The sequence below is a fragment of the Anser cygnoides genome, chromosome 5 (assembly GCF_040182565.1).
Source record: "Anser cygnoides isolate HZ-2024a breed goose chromosome 5, Taihu_goose_T2T_genome, whole genome shotgun sequence".
NCBI classification, from domain to species: Eukaryota; Metazoa; Chordata; class Aves; order Anseriformes; family Anatidae; genus Anser; species Anser cygnoides.
The window spans coordinates 39,270,253-39,289,611 of record NC_089877.1 but is presented as its reverse complement, the minus strand read 5'-3'; the positions used below and the strand labels follow the sequence as shown (position 1 = coordinate 39,289,611).

The 19,359-nt window shown below is 36.4% G+C and overlaps 2 protein-coding genes across 5 annotated transcripts in view; one reads left to right on the top strand and one right to left on the bottom strand.

Annotated features, from left to right (window-relative positions):
• Nucleotides 1-6,144, top strand: part of LOC106042585 (mucin-5AC-like) — a 46,658-nt gene extending 40,514 nt beyond the window's left edge. Inside the window, exons 31-40 of the mRNA XM_066997589.1 lie at nucleotides 718-882; nucleotides 1,090-1,340; nucleotides 1,775-1,949; nucleotides 3,022-3,065; nucleotides 3,933-4,055; nucleotides 4,162-4,260; nucleotides 4,614-4,736; nucleotides 4,885-5,116; nucleotides 5,525-5,636; nucleotides 5,919-6,144. Of these exons, the coding sequence (XP_066853690.1) occupies nucleotides 718-882; nucleotides 1,090-1,340; nucleotides 1,775-1,949; nucleotides 3,022-3,065; nucleotides 3,933-4,055; nucleotides 4,162-4,260; nucleotides 4,614-4,736; nucleotides 4,885-5,116; nucleotides 5,525-5,636; nucleotides 5,919-6,132 (1,538 nt within the window). The 3' untranslated portion in view covers nucleotides 6,133-6,144. The remainder of the gene's footprint in view (nucleotides 1-717; nucleotides 883-1,089; nucleotides 1,341-1,774; nucleotides 1,950-3,021; nucleotides 3,066-3,932; nucleotides 4,056-4,161; nucleotides 4,261-4,613; nucleotides 4,737-4,884; nucleotides 5,117-5,524; nucleotides 5,637-5,918) is intronic.
• TOLLIP (toll interacting protein) overlaps nucleotides 1-19,359 on the bottom strand; it is a 55,998-nt gene that overhangs the window by 16,084 nt on the left and 20,555 nt on the right. For 2 of the 4 annotated variants that reach the window (XM_013191656.3, XM_013191657.3), the window contains one exon: nucleotides 12,354-15,914. In XM_013191656.3, coding sequence (XP_013047110.2) covers nucleotides 15,700-15,914 — 215 coding nt within the window. In that variant the 3' untranslated portion in view covers nucleotides 12,354-15,699. Of the gene's footprint in view, nucleotides 1-10,260; nucleotides 10,391-12,353; nucleotides 15,915-19,359 lie in introns of those variants that run through there. The other 2 variants (XR_010831815.1, XR_010831816.1) reach the window with 2 other exon arrangements.

Below are 19,359 nucleotides of genomic sequence, written 5' to 3'. Positions count from 1 at the left end.
AGGCTGCACAGAGAAACTGTGGATGCTCCATCCCTGGAGGTGCTCAAGGCCAGGCTGGATAGCCAACCTGATCTAGTGGGTGGCATCCCTGCCTATGGCAGGGGTTTAGAGTTAGATGATCTTTATGGTCCCTTCCAACCTGAGCCATTCTATGATTCTATGATCTTCTGTTACTTTTTCCACAGTCATCCATGCTTCTTTTAACACAGAAACCATTTTTTATTCCATTACTCCCTTTGCTACTTGTAGCTGTGTTAAATCTTTGAGTGGATTCCATGGTTTGATAATACTTATCCTGAGTCAGGGGAAACATGAGGAATCAAGCGTTGGATAATACGGAATATAAAGTTATGGTATACTTTTACTGTGTGCTCCTGCTTGTAGGACACTCGCCATTGCAACTGCAAATACAATAGCTTCACAGAAGAACATGTCTGAAAAAATTATTGAGATTTTTCTCACAGTTGTGACAGTGATGAGTCTGAAACTTCTGAAAATATTCGAGCCGAAGATTTTAACATTTACAAAATCCAGATGATACCTGGTGTAGAGTTGTAAGACATCCCTGATCTCCATTTAACAAAAGTGGATCAAATAGTGGAATGCAACCAAATGTTGCCTTTAGTTGCCTGAATGTTGAACAGTCCCCTGCACTATGTTGGAATTATTTGAACCAAAACCTGTGCTGTGAACTAAACTATGTTTTGTGCTTAACAGTATCTACATCTGGTACCTCACAGTCAAGCCACATAACAACAAGCACTTCTGCGATCTTCAGTTCTTCCCTCACCACAGCTTTCACAACAGAAGCAAGTACAATTGTTACATTAAGCAGACCAACTCCATGTTTTTGTCACGTCTTTGGTGATTTTTTTTCTCCTGGTGAGTTTCTTACTTTATGGTTGTAAAAATTTTCTAAAGCAATATGAATCCTTAATAGTGTATTCTGTTACAGACAACTACTCAAAATCATCCAAACATAGATCTTTTAATAGATATATTATTCACTATTTACTTCATATTTTCACTTTTTTTTTTCCAAAGTCTTTTCATTAGTCTTTTAATTTCTCCTTCATCTTTTCTCTACAGGGGAAGTTGTATACAACAGAACAGATAGGGCTGGATGTAATTTTTATGCGCTTTGCAGCAATGAATGCGAAATTGCCCCATTTCAAGGGCCATGTCCTCCAACAACTCCTTTAACTTCAGAGTCCTCAGAAACAACAACACAAGCCTCCTCATCCACAGAACACATATTTTCTTCTGTCTCACCAACCACAGCAACATCCCTCACAACTGCAGCAGAAAGAAACTGTACTGATGTCAGTCCTCCACGAAAGGTGGTTACTGTTATTTTTTCTAATATATGACCTTTGCAAAAACTGCCCAGTGTCTGTCTTCTATTAGCCAATTCGAATCATCTTGCGTGTATTTCAGTAACAAAGGTGGTCATGTTACAAATGGCCTTATAGCACTTAAAACTAGTACCATTAGGCTTTTAAATCCCCTGGAGATGGAAAAGCTCATTAATATCATGGCAGAGACTTTTTAAAATAAAAGATTCAAATGTCATGGCAATAAGTAGACCTGCTATGAAAATGTTAGAATGGCCTTCCTTCTACAGAGAAGAGATAATTCCGTGATTGTTCTCAAAATTATATGCTAACAAATTTCTCATCTGAAATCCTTACCAATCTTGAGAGTCTAATGCAGGTTGACCCAGAATAATTAGGGTGAAAGAGCACTTAAGAATAAATGATTTATGTATTTTCAGCCTGGAGAGAAATGGACAAGTGAATGCCAGGACTGTGTCTGTGACCCACTCACTTCTACTGTGCAATGTCAGCCACTCCCATGCCAAACAGCTCAGACACTAATTTGTGAAATAGGATTTGTTTCCACACCTGTTTTACCATCAAAAGACCCATGTTGTCCTGAATTTGAATGCAGTAAGTATTAAAAATACATATGCACACACCAAGCTACACACTGTGGGAAACAACACTAAGCAGGTTCTAAGCAGGTTCTATATATATCACGGTAACAGCAAAACCTTCCTTAAATTGTTCTCACTCAGTGAACACACATCAATTTTTTGCTAAATATGCATTAAAAGTTCATCTTAAAACAAAACATTATTTTCAATGAAGTCTGCTGAGAATTGGAGCGGGTGGAAGAGCAGGATAACACTCTGACCCTTCAAGTATTTGATGTACCTCAAGTCTCTCTGTATCTGGCTATTAAGGTTATTAATGTATTTTATGTTATTAGTGTAATATTGAAGCACATTAATATTGGCCTAACTACATCTAAACAAAGATGAATAAACATAAGGATGAGCCAGCAGACAGCTTTATATTTAACTGCTAAAGTAGGTAACACGAAGCAACAAAGTGAATCACCATCAATAACTGAAGTACAAAAAAACATAATTACACATGCTATTGTAGAACACTGATGAAAATTTAACAATTCAATGTATATATATGTTTATATATGTATATTTTTTATAAATGAATCAAAACCAAAAGATAACCATAAATTAAGCCTGAAGTAGGGAGATCAAAAAGGAACTGCAAGGCTTGAAGTAATTCTGTGAAAGCTATGAATGGAATCTGCCACGTTACTATATTACTACAGTAAGAAATACCACTTTTCCACTTGATTTTCCAACCAAGCTTCATTCTGAGTAGTATCAATAACAAAGGCATCTTTGAAGACTACTGGACTTAGAGGGTTCAAAGAGGAAACTACTTTAATTTGAAGTAAACCCAGGGCAAGAAGGGGATTTTTCACATATAGCTCCAGTTTGATGCTATTTCTGCTCAATTCTTCTATCTAATTAACAGATGTGGTTATTATTTTAATATCTAGCTATACTGTAAAAATGAGGTCTAACCACACAGGGCTTGAATTCAAGTTTTCCATAATCTCTGCGTTTTTAACAAACCTTGATAACATCTTGACTTCTCTGAAAATCTCACAACTTAAGTTTACTTTGGATTTTTTGTTGTTTTTCAGAACGAATACCCAACATCTGTGTGGTTAATGGCACAATGTATATGGTGAGAATGATACTTACAATGCCCTATTAACAGAACTGAAATGTACACCCTTTCCACCACAAAAGCCCTTGAGAAAATTCTTTTCCCAATTCATGTCATTCCATCTCTAACCCTAAACTGAATGTGTTTTTTTTCTTCTTCTAATGTCAAAACCAAAACTGTCCCAGAAGAGTTCCTCGAGAGGGAGTGTAAAACAAGAGTGTGTCATTTTTAGTGACCTACTTTTTTTAAAAAAGTCTTCTCCTAGTTGTGGATTTTTTTTTCCTTTTTTTTTTTTTTTTTTTTGCAGAGGACCTAATGCATCACCTGAGCTCAGCTGTTATTTGAAATAAGCACTGAAAACCTTCAAAAATAAAGCCAGGATTTTTGTTTTAATTGATACATAAATATTTTGCTGAAATTGGTACCTAAATCTTTTTCAAAATTTAAACAGCAGCACCACAGCCTTATGGGGACACATTTTAAAAAGACTAAAATCCACCTGTGAATTTGTATCACTGCTTATGTATCTCCAATTATTTTAATCTCCATTTGTAAGTTATAATTGTTTTATAACCTCTGAAAATGTCTTACATGAGAAAAAAATCTTAAACAGAGCATTGAAAAGCTGGTAAAATACTGAGGTCGTACAAACTGGTCATACCTGCATTTTATTAGTTACTTTTTCATATCACTTTGTTTAGATTCCTCCTAATGTTTTCTCGTAAAGCATAAAGTCAAACAATTCTATGTTCAAAGACAATTGAGAAACTCACATTTCCATTTCAGCAGCCATTAATAGTACACAACAATGCTTTCAACCCTGCTGATAAACTATAAGGACACTGTTTAGATTTTATTGTTGTTCCCATCCCCTCTCTCTTCCAGCCTGGAACGACCATAGCAATTGATTCCTGTAAGAAATGTGCCTGCAGTTCTGAGGAAGATCCAGTGACTAGTAAAAATATTGTGCAGTGTGAACCAGTGCAATGTGAAACATCTTGCCCACTGGTGAGTTCTGATTCTCTAGGATGTCTCATCAGCCCTCAATTACAGTAAGACTAGAATTAGCCACCACCAACTCAACATACTTTCTCTTTCATCTCTATACGAGTAGGGTCATGAATATAAGATTGAGGACGGAGACTGCTGTGGGAAGTGTGTTGAAGTAGCTTGCACAATCAAACTAAGTAACAACACTATTCAGGTGCTCAGCGTAAGTATTCTATTCAATTTCATATCTCAATCAATGTGTTCCTTCCTAGTAAGAATCAATTTAACATTGAAATCATTCTGAGAACTACAGAGTTTTCTGAAGACTCACTTGGAAAAAGAAATTCTTGATATTTGCGATTAACTGGGTAATGGTAACCATTCAGATGTAGGATTTCAGCTTTCAAGCAAGCCAGTTTGCAAAATTTGGCTTTTCCCATTTGCGGCTTGAAAGAACTTCAGATGCATCTCAGATGCATCTTTGATTGAAGTGTGAGACCTTAATTAGCCAGACATTTTTGAAGTAACCACGCTATACTTGATCTCAATGGATTTTTTTTTCTCTTAAAATCATAGGTTGATGAGATTCTGCCACTTGATCTCTGCAGCTACTACAAATGTGAAAAAATTGAAGATCAATATGTTACAGTCCAAACTAAAAAAGTGTGCCCTGAATTCGATCCAACAGAGTGTGATACTGTAAGTTTTAATCAATTCTTCATCTATCAAATGCAGCTTAAAAGCTCAAGGGGGGCAGGGAAGCAAGAAAGAATGCAAAAAATCACTTTCATTAAAGTTGCAGAATGAAATTAATCTTGCTGTAACAATACTATTGAGAGAAGCTTAGTATTTTTACGTGAGCCTACAAGGATTCAAGACTTTTGTGGTGGGGACTCAGCCAGTAAGACACCCATGGTTTCATTTTGTTCATCACAGAGGAGCCTTCTTCCCAGTATTAGTAATGCTAACTTGTATTCATACTCCTGGTTGTCATCCATGCTTTAACACAAATCCTTTCTTTACTTCTGCAAAGGATGAAGCAGAGACTACTCCTGACGGCTGCTGCAAGATATGTAAACGTAAGTAATACTGTGTTCATGTTTTCTACTTCTAAACAGCTATATTCAACTTCTGTCCATATTCAGGTGGAAGGAAGGATTCATCACTCCTCCAGTTTTCACTTATTCTATTTATCAAGACCCTTTGTTTCGGTTTCTTCAAAAGGAAAAAGCAAATGCTTGCCAATATTGAATACCACAACTCAAGCCACCGATGCTCAAGCCTCAGCACAATCTTCCAAATACACTGTACAGCTGAGATCAAAGAATAACTTGAAATCCCTAAACACATTACACAGTATCCCCTACTGTTGCATACTGTACATATATTCTCAATAATAAGACCTCACGCACAGTGAAGTTGTTTAAGCATGTAGTTCTAAACTGGAGGTTTGAAGCATCTGTTTATTTTTTCCTGTTCTTCTGAAGCTACGAACTGCAAAGCTTACAGCACAAAAACTGTGATCCGACATGAAGACTGTGAATCTTCTGAACCTGTTGAGCTGGCCTATTGTGAAGGGACGTGTCCTGGCTCCTCTGTGTAAGTTCCAAAAAAATAATTTAGCATCTCTTTAGAGTCATTTATAGTGTGGTTTCTGTTAACTTAATCACAGAATAGCAACAAAGTTCACATGTTCACAATTTCATTGAGTAGAATCAGACTCAATTAAAGAACAGTTTCACTATTGAAAATATAAGTTACTAAAATCACAGTCATAGGATGGTAAGGGAGGGGGGTATGTGTGAAAAAAAAGTCACTACGGGGTTCCTGGGTGTTGATTTTTAATGAGAATATATGCCTTCTTTTTCTGGCAAAATACAGGTATTCTCTTGAAGCAAACCAGATGCAACATGAGTGTAGTTGCTGCCAGGAGTTCAGCAGCCAAACAAGAGAGGTGACCCTGACTTGCCAAAATGGAACAAGCATAAATTATAACTATGTCTATGTGGAACAGTGCCAGTGTATGAATGCGTGCACTTCACAGATCTCTCAAATAGATGGTTACCAATCAAAAATCAGTGAAAAACTGACATGATCATTGCAAAAAGAAAACAGAGAGCCTAGGGAAGCTAGAATCACATTTTCCTGAAAATAACCTGCACTCCTTCTTTAACTGATACTATTTCAGTTTATCTTTTCTTTTATCTTACCTTTTTTTTGTAAAAACAAAGAGTTAATTTTTTTATTTAAGTGATACCGTTTTGAAGGTGAAAAATAAATGACCATGTAAAATATCTTGCTGTACATTATGCAAATAGGCCAGTATGTATCAGTGCCATCACAGATCACAAAACTGACGTTCTACGAAAAGACTAAAAGGGCTCTAAAAACAAAACCAGAAAACAGTGTAGCTACATTGCACTTCACTCTTGTGACTAGAGAAAGTTTTATTGGATAGCATTTTCATGGATGTAATGCTCTTGACAGACATCACACAGTGACAGAGAAAAGACTTTTGCTGTTCATTTTGTCTCTTATTTGATCAATAAAACTTTCAGCATTTTTCAAATGCATGAGTGGTGACTTTGATACTTGTGTTCACTATCTAAATGATGGGAAGTTAATGACAGAGTTCTGTGTTGTTTTTTTTTTGTTGGTTTTATAAGATCAGATGCGTGTAATCTCAGTTTCCTGTATTATCTAACAGTTTTTGAATGGATTTACACTAGAGAGAAATATGGCTGCATTTTCCCACAGTAGTTCATCACGTTTCCTGAACTGTTTGGAGCATTTACCATACCAGTATCTGTTATAACACAAAGCCTGATATCTGACCTGAAGGCTTGGCTGAAAAACAAAGGAGGAACTGATTGATCAAATAATTACACATTTTATACATGTTTATTTAGAAGTGAAATTCAATCCCTGAATGAAATCAGTAGCACCCTCTCTATTGGCCTTCACAGGCAGGACCTGATCTCATATTGGGATTATCCAGAGGGAGGCTTTACATTTTAGCATTGAACTCCGTATCACAAGTACAGAGTTTGCCAGACCCACAGCAAGAACACAGGCTTCAAGCAGGGTTACTACCTATGACAGCAGAGCAAACAGTACTTCCTGTGCCTTCTCCGATCTCTGATAAAGCCACTTGTCATTGGGAACACAGGCTGGAGCCAGACCAGCCATGCTCTGTCTGTTCCACAATTTCACCACTGCATTCTCAGACCATGAACCCCAGGTATCACTGTGAGAAGACATCAGAAGAGTGACTGGTGGGTCAAGCAGTTTGACAGCTTCAGTGCAGCTTCCCATATCTCTGGCTCCCGCAGTATTTAGAGCTTTGGGCATACCATGACAGGAACAGAGTGAGCCTGCTGGGATCCAGAACTGTGGTGGCATGCATAACCAGCACACCTGCCATGGGAGGGCTTGCTGCGTAAGAGGCATTCACATACACCGGCCATGTGAAACCTGGCATTATAATGCTGAGCTAGTAATCGAAATTTGGGTTGGGCAAATCAATGCCTGCAGAGTTCACAGGTCACTGGGTGCAGAACTCAAAATCCCAGTGACAGTAACATAAAAACAAAATCTAAACACTTCTGAAGTTGCCTTTGAGTTCAGACTGAAACCAGTGAAATTGAAACCAGTGAAATTTGGGTGCATTTCCCCTTCCTCTCCACCACCCTAATCCCTATACTTCAAGTGTTTAGTACCACGTTCACAGTTTACAAAGCTTCCCTAACTTTTCCTGGGCTGCTGGTTTTCCTGAACTGAAGTACTGTGTTAGCACATTAATAGGACGTTCAAGTTCGAGTCTTAAACTGCCCTCTAATGGTCATTTACTTTTCTAAGGAGAACTAACACAGGACCTATTTCCTTAATTCTACTGGAGATATTAACCTTCATAGAGCATCTTCATCCATCAGAGAGATCAGTAATAGTAGCAGTTAAAAATATTTTAATTCAGTGTAAACTAGGGAAGATGTAGAGGTTATTCCTCAAAGCTAGATATCAAATGAGATCCTCAATGGGCATGTACCACATTCATGGAAAAGAAATAACACCATAATTGACAGGTCAGAAAATATGATTGTAGTTCAGGTGTGGTGTTTTGTGGTTTTTTTTTTTTGTACTTTAACACCAGTCCTTTGGAAAATGCTGGAAACCACTGAATTTTCTCTGATGTCCTTAAAATACAGTTTCTCATATTTTTTAAGGGAAATTTCTCCTCTTGATATTCCCAGATTATGCACACACTTTCTTCAAAGTTTGCTTGGGACTTGGAGAAGAATTGAGAAACAGGAAAATTCACCATAATTGGGAGCTGTTCCCAGTTTACAGCATCAATTCAATTTCATAGAATCTTTTAAAATTACTTTTAATCTATTTGGCTATTTTCTAGTCCTCCATCTGACTGATCGTTGTCAGTAGTTTCTCTTTTGGAAAGCCTAGAGCAAGTGTAAGTAAATCAATGTGGAAGGCAAAGGGCCTTGTAAATGAATGCTGTGCAAATATCTCATCCAGTTCAATTCGATGATAACTAAGTTCTGTTCTCCCAGTTATGAACTCTGGCTCTATATTATGGATGGTCCTTTGAAACTTGCAAGTGTCTTATGTGTAAGTACGTACTACAGTTCCACAAATACACTGACTTTTACCAAGCACTTATATTTGCCCAGTTCTAATGTGAGATCAGACAATAAAACCTTTGAATTAGTTGCTAATGGGACACACTTAAATTCTCAATACACTCCACGGATTTGTTTAAATGTCAGAACATTGCCACATCAGTAAATTGCACTAACTGGGTAGTTTCACCATATATGCATATTACCACATGACCTTCCCTAATGCACAAGTCCACCATAGTTAGTTAACTAGAGAAATTACTTATCTATTTCCTAACGTAGGCAAATGCTTTTCCGTGCTAAGTTTACATGAAACATCAGTATACTTCATTATGGTAAATATAGGATGAAAAGTCTGTTTCAGTTTCAGGTTATTTTGATGCCCCCACACAAATTTTTAAACCTCATGCTACAGGCCATATGCTGATTTTTAATTAGAGCTGTGAAAAAAATAAATCTCATTTTGCAACTTTCTCTTACCAGTATTATAAAAACGGACACAAGGCATGTACCTCACAGGGTTATTTTCTATGCAATGATCTCAGTATCAGTTTCTGCCAGCAGTAGTACATAGGTTGGACTGACTGCCAGCCTTATTCCTGTTAGGGCTCAAATGAAAATGAAATATCCAAAAGGATATATATTACAGCTTTCTATATGTGGTTAATTACCAATTAAGAATACGTAGTTGATGGTTAAACACTTGAAAAATCTAACAATAACCTAAAGTTTCTCATGCAGCAGTGCTTACCACATGATCTGCAATGAAAAAGGGCCTGATCCGAAACAGTAAGTTTTGTGAAAATATCCCTTTGATACCAGGCTGCTTTGAATCAAACCCCGCATTTAAGGAAAAAGACAGAAAATGTTGTTTACATTGTTAAGTACCTCACCCCTGAAAGTGCTGATTCAGTTCAAGTAATACTAACAAGCTTAGGTACTGCAGCCTTATTCTCATGACTAAACTGAGTAGATTTGCTACTCAATTGCTATAAGAAAGTTGCTTCTTAAATACTTCTCAGACTTGTTGGAAGCATTACTATTTCTTGGCTGCATACACATCTCTTTACAAAAGAAGGTGCCAGCACACAATACTGAAATCCATTTTCCTTCTCTAATTAGACTGTGTTTTTCCAAGAAAATATACTGATATGTACTTGAAGATGCAAGTATATTCATGGAGAGCTGAGACAGCCTACTCTTGGTACCATACCTCAAAAGTGAGGTGAAACAGGACATGAGAAATCCCTTGCAATCAGATTATCATCTGCATAGAATTTCTCAGTCTCACCTATTTTAAGTTCTTACAGTATCTAAACTGTACACAAATGTGCCCTTTCTAACCAATTAGAGATTTTAATGGTATTCAATTAAATTCGAATTTACACTTTGTAAAAATAACTCAAGTAGTAATTTTCTTCATAACGTTAAAAATAATTAGAAGTACTAGTAAAAAATAAACATTTTTCAACACTTCACTGTAACTCTTGAAGTAAAAGATGAAAAATAGCAATACCCCCACCCCACTTGTTTACAAGTTTCTCCATATTTTCTGGCACCATTTAAGTTAGAAAGAATTTAGAACTTACTACAAAATTCCATGCCATTAAAACCATGCTGTCATAGCCTTTTAAGTTTTATACTTTCTTCAGTAGTGATACTGCAGTGCCAGAACTGCATATCTGATTCGTCTTTCTGTTCTTCAATGCCTCTCACTATCTGCAAAAAAGCAATCATTGTGTGATCAAAAAACATGAGGCAGACTGATAAAAACTTTTGTAATCAGTCTGTTGTTCGAGTTTGAACACACCTACAGCAGACCAGTATTTTCATTCTGTAAATTTTTATTAAATGAAGTAATCAAACCCTAAACTAAACTGAAATTGTTGCTAGCTTACTTGCACAAGATTAAATTTAAAAAAAGAATCTAGTGATAATAAGCAAGCTTATTTCACACTGTTTTGATAAAGAACAGAATAAATAGTGTTTATAAAGGGTATTCCATTTTGTGAGCTGGCTCTAAAGCATGTGTTGTAGCATCTCTTTAAAAATTACTTAGTGCTTCATTTCTTTTTATGTTTTAAAATAAAAAGTGAATTAAGCATTTCATATTAACCTGAATCCCTCACATTAAGCTGAGTACCATTACAGAAATTGTACATTGTAGGGGGGAAAACCATGACCAAGAGCCAAACTACTGAAACTAATCCAAAAAGAAACATGGACAGCACAGACACGGAAGCTAAACAGCACAGTGAGTTAAAAGATACAATAAACTTATTTTATAATTGGAAATATATTTAAAGTAAATTCAATCATCCCTCATTCACTTCCAATGAAGAATGCATTACAATTAAAAAGGTTCCTCAGTCTGCTTCATATTCCAGATTATTACACTGAATACTTCAAAAGTATGTTCTAAATGAATTCTTCAAATATTTCGAACAGCAGTATTTTCATGGTTCTCCCACACATGGAAATACAGATGTAGCGAAGATCTATTTCAATCTACTTGCTTCTACAACTTCACTATTGAAATTTATATGCAGCTTTTTCTTCAAAAGTTGTGTACTATCAAGTACAGCCTGTTTTCCTTACAAAATTAATTCTGCATTTTGGCAAATAGTAAAAAAAAAAAAACCTTCTGATGTATACAAACAGTAGTATGGAAATAGTTCAACTTGGGTTTCTGAACAAGATTCCTGAAGACCTGGGAAAGAAGGCTGAAATCTCCAGTAGGCTACAACTTAAAACAGCAGCAGAGAAGACTGCTAATAAGGCTTATTTCTCCTGCTTACTCCAAAAAAAAAAAAGCAAACAAAAAAAAACTCGTATTTGCATTTCTTCCTAGAGGCCCTGTTTTCACTGATATACTTACATGTTTCAAGAATTCAAAATACACTGATTTCTTCTTACACCCCCAAATACCATCACTGGTTGATTAGCATTGAAATTAAAATGCTAATAAATACTAACATGTTAAATAGATGTTTTAGCAATCACAGGAAAGCCAACATTTGCTTACATAAATTAATTCACACTTTCCTCATCTCTCACAGCGTGCTGGAGAAACGTGAGAGCAAACGGTAAGCTTCAGAACACAAATCAGGATAGGCACTGCCACTCAATGGTTACAAGAAAGCACAATTTGAACTCGATTTCATTTCGAATTAGTTACTAAGAAAACATCTTTGAAATTCATTCATTTATTAAATACTAGCACAAAGCCAGTTCATGTTGTAGCTAAAATTGCACATAACAAGGTTTGTTCTGTACCTCTTCACCAGGACACCACTCTTACCTAGAGAATTCTCATTCCCTTCACACTGCGCAGTACTTCCTCCAACCCCACACACAACCGTCCTCCCTTCCTCCCCCAACTCCATCCTTTGCACACTGCAACCCCACTACACCCTCATTCTGCCCTCTACACCTGCAATAGCATAACATTTTCTGGAGTAGCACCTAGAGGAGTTAGAAACAGGTATATACCTGGAAGTGCTTAAAATACTTCTGAGCATTTACTGTGCTAGTCACACCTGATGATCACATTAAGAACATAAGTGTAGCTTCTTAACAAACATTTGACACAATATCAAAGACAGTAATTAATACTTAGTGAATTCTGTATCAGTCTACAGATACCCAACTTCTGGCGTTCTCCAGAAGAGACATAACACAGTTTCATTTAGATGATACATTTATTAAATTAGAATGAAAAAGTTATTGTATTCTAGAGTGCAAGAAACATATTTGGACACTGGACCTCAATACAGAGAGAAACAACGTCTTCAGAATTATTACAGCAAAAAAACATCCTCTGTACAGTATTACAGATCAACCAAACAAGCAATAACATTTGTAAGGAGAAAAAACATTCAGTACCATCAGCAGATGCAAACAGCAGTAGACAAGAAAGCAGCAAGGATCTAGCTAGACAAAAAATGTTCCTATCTTTAGCAAGTTCAGGCTCTTGGCAGTACTCAAACTAGTACTAAAAGTGTTAACTTTTAGCAGACGCCAGTCTTACATCTGGCTTTGGCTCCAAGCTGCTTGAAGCTGTTGAGCAGAAGAGCAGTGTCAAACAGTATTATCCCACTCGCATTTCATCAAAAGCTACAATCATAATGAGCGACAATTTATCTACATCAAGAAACAGACTTTTGGTTCCAATGCCTTCACTTCACAGACCCCAGAAAAACCAACTCCCTGCCTTTTTTGATCTCTCTCCAATTCAAACCTGACGACAAGCAGTTTGACTGAAAGGATATGTGAAAAAGCCAAGCAGGTTCACGAACAGTATTTTGTTCTGTTTTTAAAGAGTAAAAGATCTTGAAATTGGAATTTCAGCTATAATGTTCAATTAAATCAAGACAAATCCCCAGAATATTTAAGTGTAGTTTAACATGCAGAAATCCCTCTACTGGCCATACCACTCCTACGTGCCCCATCTTCAACTCATACCAACCCTGTTTTGCGTAACAGTTGCATAAAACAAGCCACCAAATACCAACAAAAAGAACTAAGAACAGGACCTACAGCTCGCTCAGAGGCCTGGAACATTGTACATGAGTAAGTCCAGCTAACATTCTCACTTATCTCTCCTGATTGTTAGAACTGAAAAGTGTTTATTCTCTGCTTGAAATAGAGCTGTAATAGGACGCAGTACAATTTACCAGCCATTAAGTTGAACCACTACTGCTTGCTTTTATAAAAAGCTGTTATAGCAGATCCCAACATTTTAATATAAAAATTTAAATATATACATTTTCCCTGAATTGTTCCATCCCTATCAATTCACGCTGAGTAAGTTAGAACAAGGGACTCTTCCTGGAGACAGCTAAGCATTAGATCTTTACCAAGATTTACCCTCTTGATTAACGATGTCACAAGTCTCTGTGCTATGAAGATAAAGACCAAACGCCTCCACACCTATTCAACCACAAAATTTACAGTGATTGCAGAGAAGGTACAAGACTAGTTTCTTGATGAACACCCGTTTTAGTTTAGAAAAACAAGATGTGGTGACTCTACTACTAAAGCACAAAGAAATTGCAGCTTTGAATCTCATTATTGGAAAGACAATGGGAAGATGTATAAAGACATTTAGGCTCTCAACGGTAAATTTAAGACCGTAAGGGATTTGTAATAAAACATAAAATTGTACATTATGAAAAGACAGCTTTAAAAGATCAGGAACTGGGATGATTTTTGGTACTATATTTTAAAAGTTTCAGTATCATTTTTAATCATAAAAAAATAAATATTCATACTCTACCATCAGTGCTACCAAAAGGCTTCTTAAATGTAAGTTGGGAAAAATCAGCTTTTCAGCAGATATGAAAAAGAATACTTTAAGTATGGGACACGCAACAAAGTATGGGGAAGAAGAGAATAAGGGTCCCTTTTCCCTATTCCAAACCTGGCTTTAAAGTTCTCATGAATCACTCAAGAGCCTGGATTTCAAATGTACATTCATTCAAACTCTTGAAAATATAAGAGTATGGCTATCATAGAAAGTATTTGAACACAAACATTAAAAAGATAAAACAGCAACATTGCACATCACTGGAAAAAAAACTGGTGCATACTACTTAAAGTGCATTATTTTACCATCTACACAGACACTGCAGAAATTTAACCAACAAGTCTAACTGGTGAGTTCTGTAAGATTCTGCAGTTCCAAGATGAACTGTTATCTGAAAAATTAACACTAATAATAAATACAAGCGACCTCTAACCTCCTCGGAGGATCAGACTAATTCAGATATGTTACATTGTCTCCCACAAAGAATTTATTTTCATCTGCATCAAATCATAATAAACTGGGTTGGACCAGATGACCTCCAGAGGTCCCTTCCAACCTCAGCCATTCTGTGATTAGAGCAACCATAATTAGTAAGTCACTGGGCAACTCATAATGCCATTCAAAGATTCTGAAGCTATTTTTCATGCTTCTGATTTCAAGTTACATGAAAAAATGTAATAGTTTTTCCTAATACAATATATGATAACTTTGCTGAAACATAAAAAGAAGCCTTATGACCAGATCATAGTTTTTTTTTGTTTTTTTTTTTTTTGTTTTGTTTTTTTTGTTTTTTGTTTTTTTTTTTTTAAATAAATGACAATACCTTAAGTAGTTCTTTACGGCTCCATTAATTTCCCAGGTACAAAATCTTTCCTTCTGCACTCATCCTTTTGAACAGCCACAGGAACGCAGAAGTAGTAGTAGTAAGAGTGCAATTCGCAGTGGGAGTACATTAGGGTTCTGTCCTGTTCTCTGCTACAGCAGTACAGACTAAGTTGGAAAGTTACCTGTTAAGATTTTACAGATACATGACCATACTATATTGCAGGATAAAGCCCCAAAATACACACCAGATAACATACTGCTTTGGTGCTTGATGACTATATCAAAGATGCTCATTACAAATACCAACAGTGTAACCTAAACATTTAGCTTATTAAAAGCAAAAAACTTCTATCAATCAGAAACAGTTGAATGTATCACAGCAATAACTAACTACCATAGGACAAGGAAAAGGCCTTTCTTTTAATTTCTGGCAGAAACAGGTTGCTTGATTAAACCTAAATACTTGAACAAATTAGTTATGTTTAAAAAGCAAACCCTTCAATGGAAAAGCATTTTTTTTTTTTCAATCTAACGAACAGTAGTAAATCCTGTACTGCATAGAGTTACTTTTTAAGAACAAGTTTTTGAAAAGGGGGAGAGAAAGGAAAAAAAGCAGCATTACTTCCTATCCCCCATCAGAATATAGCCACACAGGGCACAGCTGATAGTGAAGATGCTTCAATGCTGTATTGTAGGACATACACTAAACTGAGTATGTACAGATAGAGAAAGAAGGTGAAAAGATCCAAATGTCCAAGGAGGAAAAGGGGTATAATCTTTCACATAGGATGCACTAACAGAAAACTGTTAGGAAATTCTTCCTCTAGCTAAATCCCTGGCTTGGCAAGTAAAAATAAGTGGCATTGAGGGCAGGGAGAATGCAGGAAGTGGGGATCTATGATTCTTCAGCCATCTGAAGCAAGGAGTTGATAGCTGCGTTCTTGTTCCCTCTCTGAGCTTCTAACACCGAGCGGATAACTTCTCTGTCCATGTTGGGAAACATGTCCTGGATAGACTTCAGGTCCTCTTCGTTACACAGGTGCTGAGGGTTGACTGCAGGAGGTGGTATTGCCACAGGTATCATGTCTGGATTGCAGACTGCAGGCATCCCTGCACACAGAAAAAACCACAACACAAGCATGTGAGGAAAATAAATGATTCTGAAGAAGAAAGTGGCTCATCCCTCCCCACTAACCCACCAACTTCAGCATTTATTTTTTTTTAATCTACTCTGGAAAAGGGATTGCAATCAGAACACATTTTTCTAGAACTGGACCTCTGTCCAAGTTATGTTCCAAAAGCAATATGACAACAGGTACAGCTCAGAATTAGATACAACCTGTATTAACCAGGTTTATACATGAATCACTAACCAAACCCTAAACATATTTAGGTCCTATGGTGCGATGAACAAGGTATTTTTACTTCAGCATTATACATGACTGATAAGTAGACATTCAATGAATGCAATTCTCTGTTGCATTAAAAAGGAAGTTAGGTCCACAAAGAGACTGGACCATATTTGGAAACAAATCTTAAGCAAATGTTTTTTCCTGGTTAAAAGTTCCATCTAGTCCAGCCTGCAAAATCACAAAGTAGCAAAAAAGAAATCCCTCTTATGCCCATAGGGGTACACACTGTTTTCCCTGTCCCTCTGCCAGAGTGCAAAATTCATGTGACGTTTTTAATGGACTTTATTGCTGTGTGAAATAAAAGTACTGTTGGTTTAGAAAGACAGTTTTAGAAAATGGGGTTTTGAATTCTGATTAAAAAGAATTACTAGACAAAAGGCCCTTTTCATCACTTGACAAGTTCTACCACTAATTCAGACTAGATCTGTTGCTGAAAAACTACCACTTGTTTTTATAGAACTGAAACCAAGTAATAGTAGTACATTTAGAGGATTTTATAATTTCTGAAAATAACCTATTTCACTAAAAGCCAGCCCTGATTATCTTAGTCCCGCATTTTTATGCACTACTTCAGTTCTGCCATATTGTTTTTAAAATAGGGCAAGAAGAACTACCTGCATCTAGATGCAAACATGGCACCAATTCATAACTCAGCACAATGAAGTCTTCACATTTGCTCTCTACTCCCTTTCAAACATTTTATCCACTTTTCTGACCACTATTCATCTGATATTTTCATGGAGTAGTCCACAGTAATTCAAAGATCTGTATATGTAGCAACAGTCAAACAAAAAAGCACCACCAAGTATTTTATTTTTACCACTTATTTTTAATCTTTACACATAATATTATAATGTTAAAGTATGTCACTATGTCCCATTTACTTAGTAACATGAGATTTTTCAGCAACCTACTGCAGTCAAAGACTTAGAAAACTAAGAGTTTTTGTTTTGACAAGTTATCTATTAGCCCCCTTCTCTTGATTACATCTTTAAAAATACGATACACCCCACTAACAGCCTCCCTCCCATTACAGGATCGCTTGCTGCTTATTTTCATTTGTTCAGCAGATTTTCAAAACAGCTACTAAACCAGAAAAGAACCTTTACTCCTTCCATATGATATCTTAGTACAAGAATCTTTAGCAAATGACATTGTCAACAATGCTGCTGACAACACGACATACAGAGACCACATCATCCTGACCTACACACAGACTCACAATTTGCAAGCTATGTGCTTTTCCTACGCAACCATGTCAACTCCTCCTAGAGTTTACCTAAGTGGTTTTTGTTGTTGTTTCTAAATCAAAGACTTCTGATCTTCATAGGTTTTAATTAGCTCAGGGTTTATCATGAAAACATTTACCCCACAACTGTTTCCCAATAAATTTCAGTTTGCTATCCTCCACTTATCTAGAAGCAAAACTACATCAAGTAATAGATTACATATGACATTTGGTTCTCCCCAAAAAACATAAAAAACAATACCCGGTAAATGTTATCTTACCTGCATTTTCTTACTGATCATCTTATTAATTACTTGTAAACTCTAGGTTGGATCAGCTAAACACATCTGAATCAACTCTGGTTGACAATACACTGTAATTGAATATAGTTTGACTGTGTATTGCAATTGTGATTTTACTCAACGTGCTTTCTTCAGTTTGGACTTCCTTCCTATCCAACTTGATACAGGGGTGCATTACTGAATTGTAAAGTGTCTCCATACTAATCAGTCTTCTCTGACTTAAAAATTCCTCTTGTAATCTTCTCAAGCTTTATTAGAAGTCAAAAAAGGAACCTAGATGCTTTAAGTCTAGGGTACAGGCTGCATCTATTTGAAAAGATTCACACTGGCAACTAAGTACAAGCCCCCTCTCACTCTAATTTTATTACCCACACACTGGAACCACATCTTTGCCCAGCCATATGCATCACACCCCTACCAAGGATATCTATACTTTCTTCCACAACAACCTATGCTTTGGCTCTAGAGCTTCATATGTTGTTTCAGCCATGGTCCCTGGGATTCTGTTTAGCACTGTGAGATTGTCTGAACATCTGGCAAATCAGACCATGGTAGTACCTCAGAGGCAATCCACACAGTAGTCCTCACCAAAGCTACGAATACAGCTCTTTACTCAACCACATCCAACAGCACTTCAGGTTTCCTCTTCTGTAGCTTCAACACTCAACTCTCTCCTCACTATTCCTACAAACAATCTAGGCATATACAAAATGTGAACAAAGATGTGTGGCCTCAAAAATAAAGTTGAAAAGTACCTGAAAGAACAGAGCAGTACGAGTTATGCTTTACTTTTAACCTCAGCTTCCTAATTTTCTCCAGTAAGTCATCAGCACGCAAAGATTATCCAACTATCAGCTTGCGTAAGAACTGTCCATAAAAAAGGCCTGTTTAAAGCATTAACCCAGATGAAACATCAAGTTCAATTCTCAACTACCACAGCATCCTATAGCTTACAAATAAAGTTTCAGTGTCTTGTCAAAAAACATGAAGGTCGCACAATTTTCTTACTGCTTTTATCAAAGCAAAATAATTGTGAGGCCAAACATCTGCACAGACAACCAACTATTTTCAGTCTGAACACTTGAATTTAGAAACAAGATGTCTCCTCAGTATTGATCTACATTAACAATTTTAAAACTCCATTTTCCTCAGCTCTTATATATTAATATAATTATTTAATGTTCTCTACATTCACACTATATACAAATGTAAGAACCACAGTGATACTTAATAAATATTTACCATGATAAGTGCTTACTTTTCATGAAGCTCAACATTCAAGCCATATAATTACCAATTTGAATAGTAGCTTGCCTTTTTCCCCCCCTTCTCTATTGTTTTCCCTACCAGACTAAAAGCATCCACCATTACTGATTTACAAAATAGCAAGCAAGACTTAAACTTAGACACTACATAATTTAACATACATACATACACAATTATCAGACAATAGTTAAAATAAACTTCAGATTTTTCAATGTTCAGTAAAAAGCTGCCTTACATATTAAGCAGCTCATTCCACTAACAGTGGAAGACAAACTAACCCACATTAGCATCCTCTATAAATGGAACCCAATGCTCCTGGGTTGCTCTCAGGGACTAAGTTTTATAAA